General features: G+C 45.9%; 1 protein-coding gene across 3 annotated transcripts in view; it reads right to left on the reverse strand.

Annotated features, from left to right (window-relative positions):
* The window catches only part of LOC138528629 (uncharacterized), a 306,819-nt gene that overhangs the window by 118,626 nt on the left and 173,801 nt on the right, over positions 1–14,392 (reverse strand). For 2 of the 3 annotated variants that reach the window (XM_069640438.1, XM_069640440.1), the window contains exon 4: positions 9,812–10,120. The exons of the other annotated variant lie outside the window; for it this stretch is intronic. In XM_069640438.1, coding sequence (XP_069496539.1) covers positions 9,812–10,120 — 309 coding nt within the window. The remainder of the gene's footprint in view (positions 1–9,811; positions 10,121–14,392) is intronic. 3 annotated transcript variants of the gene reach the window in all.

The following is a 14,392-nucleotide window of genomic DNA, read 5'->3' on the forward strand; positions in this document are numbered from 1 at the left end:
TGACAGTTATGTCACAGACCACAGTGCCCACACCATCTACCAGTCCATTCGTTAAGAACCCAGCCCTGCTTATTCAAGTTATATGGTGTGAGTAGATCCAGTATAAACAAGACTAACAGTCTGTTGAGGAGTAACAAATTAATTTGAGAAAATGAGGGAAAGGATGACATTTAAACTATTGGCTGACCAAATGAGAGTCGACAGAGTTGGATAATGTTTTTCTTTGGTGGTCTGGAGTTTGAAAGCCTAGATGTCTCTGAAAGGGTTGCCACCGGGGATGTATGTTAAAGTAACAAATTCCGAAAAGCTCCATATTCAAAGCCGACCTCCTCGCATTTTAAACCTCAAGCTTTTCGAATTCTGTTGTTTTGCCCCCGCTTTGCATTTAATGTACGTGAGGGGACACCCCTGCAGCCCCCTAAGCCCATAATGCCTAACTAAGTGAGCCGGGGACCCCCATTTTCTTTCATGATGAATGTGCAGAAAATGCGCATTCAGCATTTTATTTATGTTATTTTGGTGCAATACCGCCACCGGCAGCGGTAACAGAGGTGAAAGGGAATACTTTGAGGGTAGAGGCTGGTCTATGGTGGCACGAGGAGAGGGTGATCGAGGTTGATGGCCATGTTTGTTGTGGGATAGACAGAAAATGTCAGGTGAATAACCTTACGTGAGTGGCAGTTGTATTCTTGCTTGTACGTGGGAAGTTAGGGAATGAAGGTGGTACAAAAGGGTGGTAAGGTGAGAAGGCAGGTGCATGGACGCTAGATTAGCACTTGTAAAAGAATCAGAAGATCTTGCAAGTGAACCTGCTTTGCTGGTGAAGAATGAAAAACATTGCGCAGTGGAATCACTCTACTACCGTGTTTGTATTTTCTAACTTCCTGATAGGTTAGGATATGGGATAGGAGGTAGATGCAGGATTTTGGAATACATGTCAATTGAATGGGTGGTTTGGGGTGGTTTATGCAGGATTGATGGGTAGGTGATGGTGTGATGGACAGCATATTCACGGTAGGGGATATTGTGATGGACAGCATATTCAGGATTGCTGAGTAGGGGATATTGTGATGGACAGCATATTCAGGATTGCTTAGTAGGTGATAGTGTGATGGACAGCATATTCAGGATTGCTGAGTAGGTGATAGTGTGATGGACAGCATATTCAGGATTGCTGAGTAGGTGATAGTGTGATGGACAGCATATTCAGGATTGCCGAGTAGATGATAGTGTGATGGACAGCATATTCAGGATTGCTAAGTAGATGATAGTTGGGAGGGTGGTACTATAGGTTTCTTGAATAGGTGACAGTTGAATGGGCAGTAGTTGCAGGATTGTTGAATGGAAGAAAGTTGGATGGGTGGGAGTTATGGAATTGTTGAGGGGGTGAAAGTTGGATGGCATAGTTGCTGGATTGTTGAATGGGTGAAAGTTGGATGTGCTTAGTTGCTGGATTGTTTAATTGGTAACAGTTGGATGAGTGGGAGTTGTGGAATTGTTGAAGGGGTGAACTTTGGATGGGCATAGTTGCCGGATTGTTGAATGGGTGAAAGTTGGATGGGAGGAGCTGCTGGATTGTTGAAGGGGTGAAAGTTGGATGGGCTTAGTTGCTGGATTGCTGAATGGGTGAAAGTTGGATGGGCTTAGGTGCTGGATTGTTGAATGGGTGAACGTTTGATGGGATTAGTTGCTGGATTGTTGAATGGGTGAAAGTTGGATGGGCTTAGTTGCTGGATTGTTAAATGGGTGAAAGTTAGATAGGCTTAGCTGCTGGATTGTTGAATGGGTGAACGTTGGAGGGGCTTAGTTACTGGATTGTTGAATGGGTGAAGGTTCTGCCAGGTGATAATATGAATCCCAAGAATTCAACTTCAGTCACGTTGAAAACACATTTTTCCAACTTAGCGAAAAGTTTGTGTTGACGCAATCTTTCGAGGACCATTTTCACGTGTTTCCGATGTTCAGATTCCGATGAAGAATAAACGAGGATGTCGTCAATGTAAACAACAACACACACATCTATGAGCTCTCTGAGGACATCATTCATAAAATATTGAAAGGCGGCCGGGGCATTGCAAAGTCCGAAGGGCATGACCTGATATTCAAATAGCCCATACTTGGTGCGGAAGGCCGTCTTCCATTCATCGCCCTCTTTTACTCGTACCAAGTGGTAAGCTCCTCTAAGATCCAGCTTTGTATATATGCATGCTTTTCTGACTTGATCCAGGAGTTCAGGGATCAAAGGTAACGGATATCTATTCTTAACGGTGATCTGGTTCAGGGAGCGATAATCGATACAAGTTCTAAGGTCTCCTTCCTTTTTTGGAACGAAGAACAAAGCTGAAGAAGCAGGGGACTTGGAAGGACGAATAAACCCATTCGCCAGGTATTGATCCAGGTATTGTCGAAGGTGAAGGTTCTCAGGCTCGGTGAGGGCATAAATTCTACTACAAGGAGGAGTAGATCCAGGTATCAGGTCTATCTGGCAGTCATAAGACCTATGAGGAGGTAGAGAGTTAGCCTGATCCTTCCGGAAAACATCTTGGTATTCTAGGTATTCGGGAGGTAACTGGGGAGTCTCTGAAGAAATTGCTGCCAGTGCAACACCAGGTGGAGGGTGACAAGTAGAGACACATTCTGGAAACTGGACCGTTCTTGCTCGCCAATTGATCAGAGGATTGTGTTTCTCTAACCAAGGTATTCCTAGAATAATCTGAAACTGAGGGGCCTTGATCACATCGAACACGATCTTCTCATGGTGTCCATCTTGACTTACTAGCGTCACCTCTTGAGTATTATGCGTTACTGGCCCGGAGGCTATCTCCGTACCATCCACTGTAGTAATGACGTCCTTTACAGCCTTGGGACAAAGAGTTAGATTCATCCTCAAAACCATTTCATGATCCACATAATTGCCGATGGCACCGCTGTCGACGTAAGCTTCAATTGCATGTAATCGATCCGGATTATCAGGGCTAATGAGGACCATAGGTATCACGAAATGCGAGGTCACGGAACTGGTTTTCACGCTCGGCAAGAGGACCTCTATTCTTGTCGGGCGAGGTCGTTTCCCTGCTCAGAGTTTGTAACTTTGGTAACTGCAGCTCCTACTGCCTTCTTGGCAGGTTTCACCGGACAGTCTCGAAGAAAGTGCCCTGAGTTTCCGCAATATAGGCATAATTGCAACTGTTTTCTCCTTTCCCGCTCCTTTTGTGTTAGAGGACCTTTCAGACCCCCTATTTGCATGGGTTCCCCAGAGTCTACTCCTTTGGAAGGAGCTGGCGACTTGGAAAATACTCGAGCATCAAACTTGGAACGGTCGGCCTTCCTGTTCTGCAGTCTATGATCTATTTGAACGACCAAGTCTATATAATCTGAACAGTCTTGTGGGGGATTCACTACTTGGGCTAAAACGTCTTTGAGCTCTCCACTTAGACCTCTATAAAACAGCGTAATCCTTTTGTCCTCAGGCCATTGAGTTTCCACTATTAGTCTATTGAAAGATGCAATATAAGCCAAAAGGTCTTGATTACCCTGTCGCAACGAAAGAAGCTCATTGTCCAAAGCCTGCCCCTGTGAATGTCTTGCGAACAGTTTTTCCATACTAAGCTGAAAGGCTTGAAAATCATGGAGAACCGGATCATCTTGATTAACTAGAGGGATCGACCAGTCTGCCGCATTGCCACTAAGGTACGAAAGTACAAAAGCTACTTTAGCTTGATCAGTTGGAAAGGCTGCTGGCCGGCATAAGAAGTGCAACCGGCACTGATTGATAAATACTGCAAACCTCTTTGGGTCACCAGAAAATCGTTCGGGCGGAGCCAGAGGTACATTCCCAGGTAGGTTGATCTGCACTGGATTCATAGAGGATGTTGAAGGAAGATTTGCCCCTGATGCGGGTAACGGGGTTCGTCCGGCTTGTGACTGTAGCAACTGTCTAGCAAGACCGTCTATTCTCTCCTTGGAAATAATTAGTTCCCTTCTTAGAGCATTCGTTTCCTGACGAGCTGCATGCACTTCTGCCCTTAGTTCCCCAAGTACCCGGGCTAGGTGGTCAGTATCCGAGGTTTCCATAGCGTCTGGGCGAGAGTTTTGCGGTAGGCTTTGCGTTCTGTAACGCTCACCTGATTCTCGCAGAGGCGCCGGTCTTGACTGGGCAACTACCGTATCTTCAAAGGTGATGTGTAGCACCCGGTTGGCTCTTTGGGCTGGACCTCTGTGCACTGTATGCCTGACTTCAAGAGTGAGATGTCTGCAGATAGAAAATATGGGATTAATGAACTGGGGTTATTGGGGTGTCCCTATCTCTTCCTTTTTTGCTCTCCTGTAGACCCCCAAAGGTTAACGCTCTCACCTTAGGTAAGTGAATGCCGAGCTCTCCATCTGCCTCGGGGCAGGGTGCTGTAACCAGTTTCTTCACTGGGTAGGTAGCGCAGGCCTCTTGACTTCAGAGGACTGCTGTCCGTCGTTTACTGCACGAACGGTAAGTTTCGAGTAATTCTATTGTCTTTAAAGTCTTTAGTAATGATGTCTCTTGTTTTGCAGGGTTCCGGCGATGGCGGATGACGGGCTGAAGTGAGTTGAAGATGGAGTCCGTGTGATGAATAGAAGCACCTGGAAGCACGTAAGTAAGCGCTTGTTGCCTGCTTCACGATGCGCGCTAACTGTCTTTTATTTTGCAGGTACGAGTTCGGAGCGGCTGCAGGGTGCCGGAATACCCACTGGGTTAGATGTGGAAAGGAGTAATGGCACGTGAGTATTAAAGTTCCCCGATGTCTTTAAACGCACCTTGTTTTGTCTTTCAGATGCGGGATGCAGCGCCGAAGGCCTCCGGAGCGTGCGAAGAGTTGGTAAGCTTTTGTCTTTCAGATGCCGGAATGCAGTGTGAAGACCTCCGGAGCGCACGAAGAGTAGGTAAGCCTTTGTCTTTCAGATGCCGGAATGCTAACCTGTTCTTTCTTGTCTTTATAGGTGTTGCTGAAGACTGGATTCAGGATGGTAAGCCTTTTTTCCTTAGGCCCAGGATCCGATGCAGAAGACACGATGAGCGTTCTGCTGCAGAGGATGCAGAATAACGCAAAGCAAGATTCATCCACCGGGTGTGGTTTAAATAGCCTCCTGTAGTGCTTAGGTGTCTCCTTCCACAGCCACGCCTAGGTAAGAAAAGAGTTCCTGCCTTCCAGAAGAGTTCCAGTGTTCTGAATCTAGGGAGTGGCTCCTGCCCCATCCAACAGGAAAAGTAGTTCCAAACAGAAGAGGATCCGAGGCTCAACTGGCAGGCAAGTAAGCAGCATGGTCTGCTGCAGGTAAGTCCACCCAAGCATTATGAGCCCGGCGCTTCCAGCGCTGGGACTGGGCATATTTATGAGCCTGGTGCCACTGGCGCCAGGACTGGGTCCAAAAGGTCCCAATTGGGACTGGTTGGCACTCGGAACCTGGGTTATGGATCTGCTTCCAAGGGAGTTGGGAAAACCCTGACCTTTTGGAAGCAGAGATCATGACAGCGGAGTACGTATGGATTCAAAGAAGGTCGATGCAGTTCTCAAATGGCCATCACCATCCTCCGTAAAAGGTGTGCAAAGCATGTTAGGCTTCGCTAACTTTTACCGCAGGTTTATCCCCGAATTCTCTCGAATAGTCCAGCCCATCACTGCCTTGTTAAAGAAAAACAAACGTTTTGAATGGTCTACCGAGGCGGAACAAGCTTTCCAGGATTTGAAGACTAAATTTATCTCTGCACCAATCTTAAAACACCCTCGCCCCGAACTCCCCTACATCGTGGAAACTGATGCTTCAAGCCTTGCCATGGGGGCAGTTCTATCACAAAAGGACCCGGTAACCAATCAGTTGCATCCCGTGGCATTTTGGTCCCGCAAAGTCTCGCCTCCTGAAATCAATTACACGATTACTGACAAGGAACTTCTGGCTATCAAGTCTGCCTTTAAGGCTTGGCGGCATTATCTGCTGGGGGCCCGACACACCGTTACTGTGATTACGGATCACCGAAACCTGCAATATTTGAAAACCGCAAAAGCCCAATCCTCTAGACAACTCCGTTGGGCATTATTCTTTGCCGAGTTTGACTTCATAATTACCTATCGACCTGGTACAAAGAACGATAAAGCTGATGCCCTTTCTCGGATGGGAGTGGAAGAACACTTGATCAACCCTAAACCTGTACCAATCATTCCCGAACAAAGAATTCTGGGTGTAATCGCCACAGAATCCATAGAAGAAGTTAAGGATAAAGCCAGGCAACTTGTAACTCCAGCAGACATACAGAATTGGCATCTGCAGGGAAAGGACTTTGCAGTAAAGGACAACTTATTGTATTTCCAAGAACGATTATACCTACCCAGCACAGATTTACAGAAAAAAGTAATCTCTTGTTATCACGATTCTTTAATGGAAGGTCATCCCGGTATGGCCAAGACCTCAGAAAAGATCAAGCGCTACTTCTGGTGGCCGTCTTGGAAAAAAGATATCAGAGACTTTATACTGTCCTGTGGAGTATGCGCCCAAAACAAGAGTCAAAAGGAAAGACCAGCAGGCCTCTTACGCCCTATTGACATCCCACCTCGCCCTTGGCATACGCTTTCTATGGACTTCATCACCGATCTACCTCCATGCTCCGGATACAATACGATTCTAGTAATCGTGGACTTATTCTCCAAGATGGCGCATTTCATTCCGCTCAAAGGCTTGCCAACAGCAGCAACTCTGGCCCGAGAATTTCTCGAAAACATCGTCCGACTACACGGTTTTCCTTCGGTTCTAATTTCGGATCGAGGTAGTCAATTTATTTCTCATTTTTGGCGAAGTTGCTGTCGGTCGGCTCAAATTGATGTGAGACTATCGACCAGTCACCACCCTCAGACCGACGGACAAACCGAGAGGACAAATCAAACTCTGGAACAGTATTTACGCTGCATGCTGCAACAAACTGAAAAAACTTGGAAAGACATCCTTTGGATAGCCGAATATGCCTACAATAACTCTGTCCATTCGGGAACTGGGAAAACCCCGTTTTTTCTTTTGTACGGCAGTCACCCTCGAACCTCAGAGTTGGATCCCCTCCAAGATCTTGAAACACCAGCAGTAGACTACCTGCATTCTACAATCACCCAAGCCTTTAAGGAAGCTGTTTCTCACCTTCAAAGGGCTAAAGAACAATACAAGAAAGGAGCAGATCAACATCGGAAGGAAGCCCCTCAATATCAAGTAGGGGACCAAGTCTGGTTATCCACCAAATATCTACCTCTAAAAGGGCCACGCACATTCAACCCAAGATACCTTGGTCCCTATTCCATCACTACCATAGTAAACCCAGTAGCGGTCAAGTTGGACTTGCCCCCGCACATGAAGATACATCCGGTCTTCCACGTCTCTCTATTAAAACCCGTGCAACCTCAAACCCGACTAACTAAATCTCCAAAACCCATCCTAGTTGATGGAGAACTCGAGTTTGAAGTCAAAAGCATTCTGGACTCCAAGATCTCCAAATCTAAACTATTTTACCTAATTGACTGGAAAGGCTACGGCCCCCAAGAGAGATCCTGGGAACCTGCTGAATATGTCCACGCTCCTCGCCTAATCAAAAGATTTCACCGAACATTTCCTGACAAGCCAAAACCCCCGGAGAAGCCCGGTTTGGGAGGGGCCTTGAGGGGGGGTACTGTCATGATCTCTGCTTCCAAAAGGTCAGGGTTTTCCCAACTCCCTTGGAAGCAGATCCATAACCCAGGTTCCGAGTGCCAACCAGTCCCAATTGGGACCTTTTGGACCCAGTCCTGGCGCCAGTGGCACCAGGCTCATAAATATGCCCAGTCCCAGCGCTGGAAGCGCCGGGCTCATAATGCATGGGTGGACTTACCTGCAGCAGACCATGCTGCTTACTTGCCTGCCAGTTGAGCCTCGGATCCTCTTCTGTTTGGAACTACTTTTCCTGTTGGGTGGGGCAGGAGCCACTCCCTAGATTCAGAACACTGGAACTCTTCTGGAAGGCAGGAACTCTTTTCTTACCTAGGCGTGGCTGTGGAAGGAGACACCTAAGCACTACAGGAGGCTATTTAAACCACACCCGGTGGATGAATCTTGCTTTGCGTTATTCTGCATCCTCTGCAGCAGAACGCTCATCGTGTCTTCTGCATCGGATCCTGGGCCTAAGGAAAAAAGGCTTACCATCCTGAATCCAGTCTTCAGCAACACCTATAAAGACAAGAAAGAACAGGTTAGCATTCCGGCATCTGAAAGACAAAAGCTTACCAACTCTTCGCACGCTCCGGAGGCCTTCGGCGCTGCATCCCGCATCTGAAAGACAAAACAAGGTGCGTTTAAAGACATTGGGGAACTTTAATACTCACGTGCCATTACTCCTTTCCACATCTAACCCAGTGGGTATTCCGGCACCCTGCAGCCGCTCCGAACTCGTACCTGCAAAATAAAAGACAGTTAGCGCGCATCGTGAAGCAGGCAACAAGCGCTTACTTACGTGCTTCCAGGCGCTTCTATTCATCACACGGACTCCATCTTCAACTCACTTCAGCCCGTCATCCGCCATCGCCGGAACCCTGCAAAACAAGAGACATCATTACTAAAGACTTTAAAGACAATAGAATTACTCGAAACTTACCGTTCGTGCAGTAAACGACGGACAGCAGTCCTCTGAAGTCAAGAGGCCTGCGCTACCTACCCAGTGAAGAAACTGGTTACAGCACCCTGCCCCGAGGCAGATGGAGAGCTTGGCATTCACTTACCTAAGGTGAGAGCGTTAACCTTTGGGGGTCTACAGGAGAGCAAAAAAGGAAGAGATAGGGACTCCCCAATAACCCCAGTTCATTAATCCCATATTTTCTATCTGCAGACATCTCACTCTTGAAGTCAGGCATACAGTGCACAGAGGTCCAGCCCAAAGAGCCAACCGGGTGCTACACATCACCTTTGAAGATACGGTAGTTGCCCAGTCAAGACCGGCGCCTCTGCGAGAATCAGGTGAGCGTTACAGATGGGCTTAGTTTCTGGATTGTTGAATGGGTGAAAGTTGGATGGGCTTAGTTGCTGGATTGTGGAATGGGTGAAAGGTGGATAGGCTTAGCTGATGGATTGTTGAATGGGTGAACGTTGGATGGGCTTAGTTGCTGGATTGTTGAATGGGTGAAAGTTGGATGGGCTTACTTGCTGGATTGTTGAATGGCCTTTAGTTGCTGGATTGTTGAATGGGTGAAAGTTGGATGGGTTTAGTTGCTGGATTGTTGAATGGGTGAAATTTGGATGGGCTTAGTTGCTGAATTGTTGAATGGGTGAAAGTTGGGTGGGCTTAGTTGCTGGATTGTTGAACCGGTGAAAGTTGGATGGGTTTAGTTGCTGGATTGTTGAAGGGGTGAAAGTTTGATGGGCTTAGTTGCTCGATTGTTGAATGGGTGAAAGTTGGATGGGCGGTAGTTGCTGGATTGTTGAATGGGTGAAAGTTGGATAGGTTTAGTTGCTGAATTGTTGAATGGGTCAAAGTTGGATGGGTGGTAGTTGCCGGATTGCTGAATGGGAGATAGTTGGATGGGCTTAGTTGCTGGATTATTGAATGGGTGAAAGTTGGATGGCTTTAATTGCCGGATTATTGAATGAGTGAAATTTGGATGGGCTAAGTTGCCGGATTGTTAAATGGATGGGCAGTAGATGTAGGATTTTTGAATAATAGCCAAGTCTATGTGGACTCTTATTTGTGAATTCCATCACTAAAATTAATTTGCCTTTGTCTGTCATTCAGCAACGTATTAAAGAAAGGATCAGTCTACAGAAAGGACTGTGAGCTTACCGCTTCATTACAAACTTTTCAGCAGCAGGAAGCACTAGCGGTCTCCTTACAACCACATGTCCTATCTCCTCCAGGAAGTCCATCACTTTTCCCAACGTGGCTTCATCCCTGGAAAGAGCTGCAACATCAACAAACTGCAAAAGCTGATAGTTCTTCAAATTGAAGATGGTCTCATTTCTGCTTCTATTAATCTTCGCTCTGATCTCCTCTGCACCCATCCCTTTCATGCACACGCGCGTTAGGTGTGTGGATAAGTAAATGGTCACCTTGGAGCAAGTTCTGCACAGCAAAGGCAAACTGTGGCATTCCCTAGGAAAAACCAAAAGGTATTTAATTAATGGAAAATATAAATCTATAATCTCTCTCAGGATGTCTCTGCAATTGAGAAATGAGCATGTGTACATCCATTCTTACCCTGAGATCAGACTAAAGATCTGCACGGAAGAGGAAACATTGACCCAACAAAGTGGCTCACGTAGCAGCCACTCTACCCTTGCATTAATCCTTGGAACTCAACTTTACAGTGCTTCAATTTTATAAACATTTTAATCTTAGGATGGACACCAAAATGAGTGTCATATCCTGTATGCATTAAGTACATAGTGATTAAAGCATAATTAGACATATTTCCTCTTATAAACTCATTCATTAACATCCAGCAAGTCATTAGAGCTATGCCCAAGGACATGCAGAATGACATCACCTGATCTGCCTTGTAGCAATATCCCCCAAAGTCTTTACTAAGCTATTGAAGTGTTAGGGCAGAATTTAATTTTTGGGGGTTCTGCAGTCCCATCTTATGGGATCTGTACTCTTTGCCTTTTCCCTGTTTATTCGTATGGCTTTCTAATGTATGTTGGTGTGGTGCTATTTGATCCCTTTTTGCCTTAATTAAGGTATATGGTATTGGGTGGCCCAGTCCCATTTTCAAACCCTATGTTTATTTTATTACCCTACATTGTTTTTAGGGGGTAAGTTAATATTTCGTTTTGGCTACACCCGGGGTGCACACAGATTTACCACATCAGTAGCGCAGTTTGCTTTTATGATCACCATTGGAGCTAATGTTTTGTTTTAAGTCCTACACTTGGCTATTTTGTTTTAGAGACTTCTGTTCTTCATGTAAACCATGAAGCAGGACTTAAAATCATGGTTGCGTCCTCCTGGGGTTATTGTGATCCCAAGCTAGCAACCTCAATGGTGTTTTGGACTTGTTTAGACCAGTTCCTGGCCCTAGGCAGGCCAGTACACTTCCTGCAGGGGTGGGCTCTTAGGTCCCAATTTCAAACCATCCATCGAAGCTGCTGAAGCCCAATGTCCCCTGCAACTCCCAGCCTGTTAGTTTACAGATAAGAACTGATTAGTCCAAAGGGAAAGGGGGAATTGGAGAAACAACAACAAATTTACACTGGACTCTTCTGAACAACTGGTACCTGTGCAGGATTCAAACATTGGCATTATACTTCAACATAACAGTATGCATCACTGAAAGCTCCAACATATTCCTATTTCCCAAAACTACTCTCACATGTCACTTTGCAATTACCTTTCGGTCCTCACCCTAATGCCTCGAGGAATGTAGTCTGTCTTGAGAAAATCTTATTTTCAGTTTTCTGAATTGTCTTAGTTCCTTTCTGCTCTGTAAGATTTCCTTTCTTTTGCCCACACAAGTAACAATGTTGTTGTAATCAAATTCCTATTAAACGTTAATACACATATTTACATTTGTTGGTTTTGGGAGTGTGTCACAAATTCTTATTTTGGTATGCCTCTTGTTGCAGAACAGAATTGAAATTAAAATGCAGAGCTCTCACTTACAGTGCACCCCTGAACTTGGCAAACAGTCACAACAGCAAATTGCACCTTTCTTCGATGACTGGCCTGACTACGAAGGCGGCTGACCGAAGGGAAGCCCTGCAGCGCGACACCCTCAGCTTCCAGTGCTGTATCCAAAATGGCGGACTGAGCCCCTATTGGAACGTGCCACTTTCAGGAAAAAATTCACTGCGCCAATCACTCCGAGCCGCGGATATTTTATGCAGCGCAAACCAAAGCTCTCTATTGCCAGTCCGAATTCACAGTGACTTCTCTAGTAAAGCGCTTAATCCTACTGCGCCTTGCGACTCACAGACAGCTCTCGAGCTTCAACTTTACACTGTCACTTTCTTTAGCTGTTCAAACTTCTCAAAGTAGACATGCTCAAAGTAGGCATGGGCAAAATGGCATTACAATGAATCTTGCTTTATCTCGTACTTACAGCATTTATACACAACAAAACTTAAAGTTGCCTAAACTGAAAAAATTAGCACAATGTCACAGAAACCAATCTTTTTCCTGGGAATTCTTTTCTTGATCTCCTGTGCATGCTAGAGTTTATTCAGAGGTTGTTCTTCACAAAAAGGCCTCCCATAGGAGAGACCTCCAAAACACAGCCTGTCTTCTGCAGATTATTTGATGAAAGGAAGTTGGAAAACCTCTGCATTCCAATCCTTAATTCTGAGTTCTAGAATGCATAACTATTGAATGAATCTACCATCTCGAGCTGAGTTAGAACCCAGTCCTCCATCTTGAAGCAAGTTAAAGTCTGATCTGTGCATTTTCATACACTTTAAGGAATGTATTTCTCCATCTTCCTGATCCAGCAACACTGAAGCACCTTCCCACCTTATTTAATTTAATTATTATTTGTATACAGTTCAAAACAGATCAATTATAAAAGAAGAAAACATTTACACCAAAGTTACAATCACAATTGTGAGTGCGAATACAGTTTAGTTACATAACAGGTTCCATATTTCATCACAGATCAACATCGCACAGAGCCGTAAAAAACCAGTACAAGTACCATACTACTTGGCTACCAGATTAGCGTCTTTAAAATGTGGTAACATTTGGTAAAATTAGATAAGTAAATTAAAGTGTCTTACAAATTAAAAGACAATAAAAGTCAATTTGAGTCAACAGTCTATAAATATTATTAAATGTTTCAAGCAGCCAAGCAGTATACACTCAATATAGAAATACATTTTGTAGCACTGTAGTTAAAAGTTTACGGGTAACTGTTTGGTTGCTGAACACCTATGTAAGTTAACTCACCTGGCTCCCACAGAGGGGTCGATCTGAACTGGACAGCTGCGGTCTCCACCAATGTGACGCGTAGGGCCGAGATGACGGACTGGACTGGCCCACCTAACTTTGTTTGCTTGGCCCGTAGGAATATTCTTCTGCAAATGGAGAAAGGGAATTAACCACCCGTGGAGTTGAGCGTAAATCCCCCCAACCCCCTGTTCTCCCCACTGATCACCTTTGATGTCCCCTCTTATAGTCTCACCTGATGGTTTGAAAAGATGAGCTCTCTATCCTGCATTGAGCGCAGGGGCGCGTAGATAACCAGTTGCTTCACTGGCTCGAAGGAATTGGTGAGTTCCAGAACAATATTGACTCTGAGATTCCCGGCAAGACGCCATAAGAATGTAGTTCGTAAGAGTTCAAATGCCTGACTTTCACTCTTGTCCGATTCCTTGCAGGTTGCAGCTTGACCCTAGTGAGAGTTCCTCGTGGCAACCGGTAATATTCTGGTATGGATTTGTATTATCCAACACAGTTCGATAAAATAATGTCAACATGTAACCTGTTGCTTTCTCCCTTATTCAGGCGCTGAGAGAAAGTAAGTCGTCTCGGGGAATAATGCCTCCAGCGGTAAAATCAGGTAAGTCTATTGTGGTGAGGAGGGTTCCCCTTGTTAGTCCCTTTGTTGCACCTTGCTGTCCTTTTGTTTTCCCCTTAGGGGCCGGGGTTCGGCGAAGATGCAGTGGAAGCTGCGCCGACCCGTGAAGAGGAATAGTAACCCCGGTGGTAAAATCAGGTAAGTCTAGGGGGGGGTAAGTAATATTCCTCTGTGTATTCCCTTGGCTCACCTTGCTGTTCTTGTCTTCTCCTTAGGTGTCGGAGTGCGGCGGGAACATGCAGGAGGATGCGGTGGAATATGAAGATGCTGCGAAGGCCGGTGAGTTCAGTGCTGCGCTGCAGCAGGCGAGGCGACGCGCATAAAATAGCTTCTTTCTTCTAGCTGGAAGACGCGATGGATCGGGAATTCAGGTAAGGATGAAAGGTATTGCCCTTGTTCTAACCTTTTCTCCTTTCTCCTTTTTTCTAGGAGCTCCAAACTCGAGGTGGGCGTGGCAGAAGACTGGATGCAGACTTGCAGGCACAGTGAGCGTTACGCTGCTGGATGCAGAATAACGCGAAGCGTGTGCTGCTCTTCAGGCGTGGTTTAAATAGCCTCCAAAGTAGTCCCAGGTAAGTATTCCTCCCCAGCCCCACCCGAGTAAAAAAATTGTTCCCAAGTAAAGTAGTCCCTTCCAAGCCTCTTTTGGCTTGGAGCTCTTGCAGCATGGTCTGCATCAGGTAAGTTTGCAGCATGGTCTGCATCAGGTAAGTTTTAATCTATGAGCCTGGTGCCTATGGCGCGAGGACTGACTCTCCATATGAGCCTGGCGCCATAGGCGCCAGGACTGCACCCAAATAGCCCCTAGCAGGGGTTGTTGGGCTTGCTTGGGATAACTTGATGCCTGCTTCCGG

Source organism: Ambystoma mexicanum, chromosome 7q (assembly GCF_040938575.1).
Source record: "Ambystoma mexicanum isolate Mex_15411 chromosome 7q, UKY_AmexF1_1, whole genome shotgun sequence".
In the NCBI taxonomy this organism is placed as follows: Eukaryota; Metazoa; Chordata; class Amphibia; order Caudata; family Ambystomatidae; genus Ambystoma; species Ambystoma mexicanum.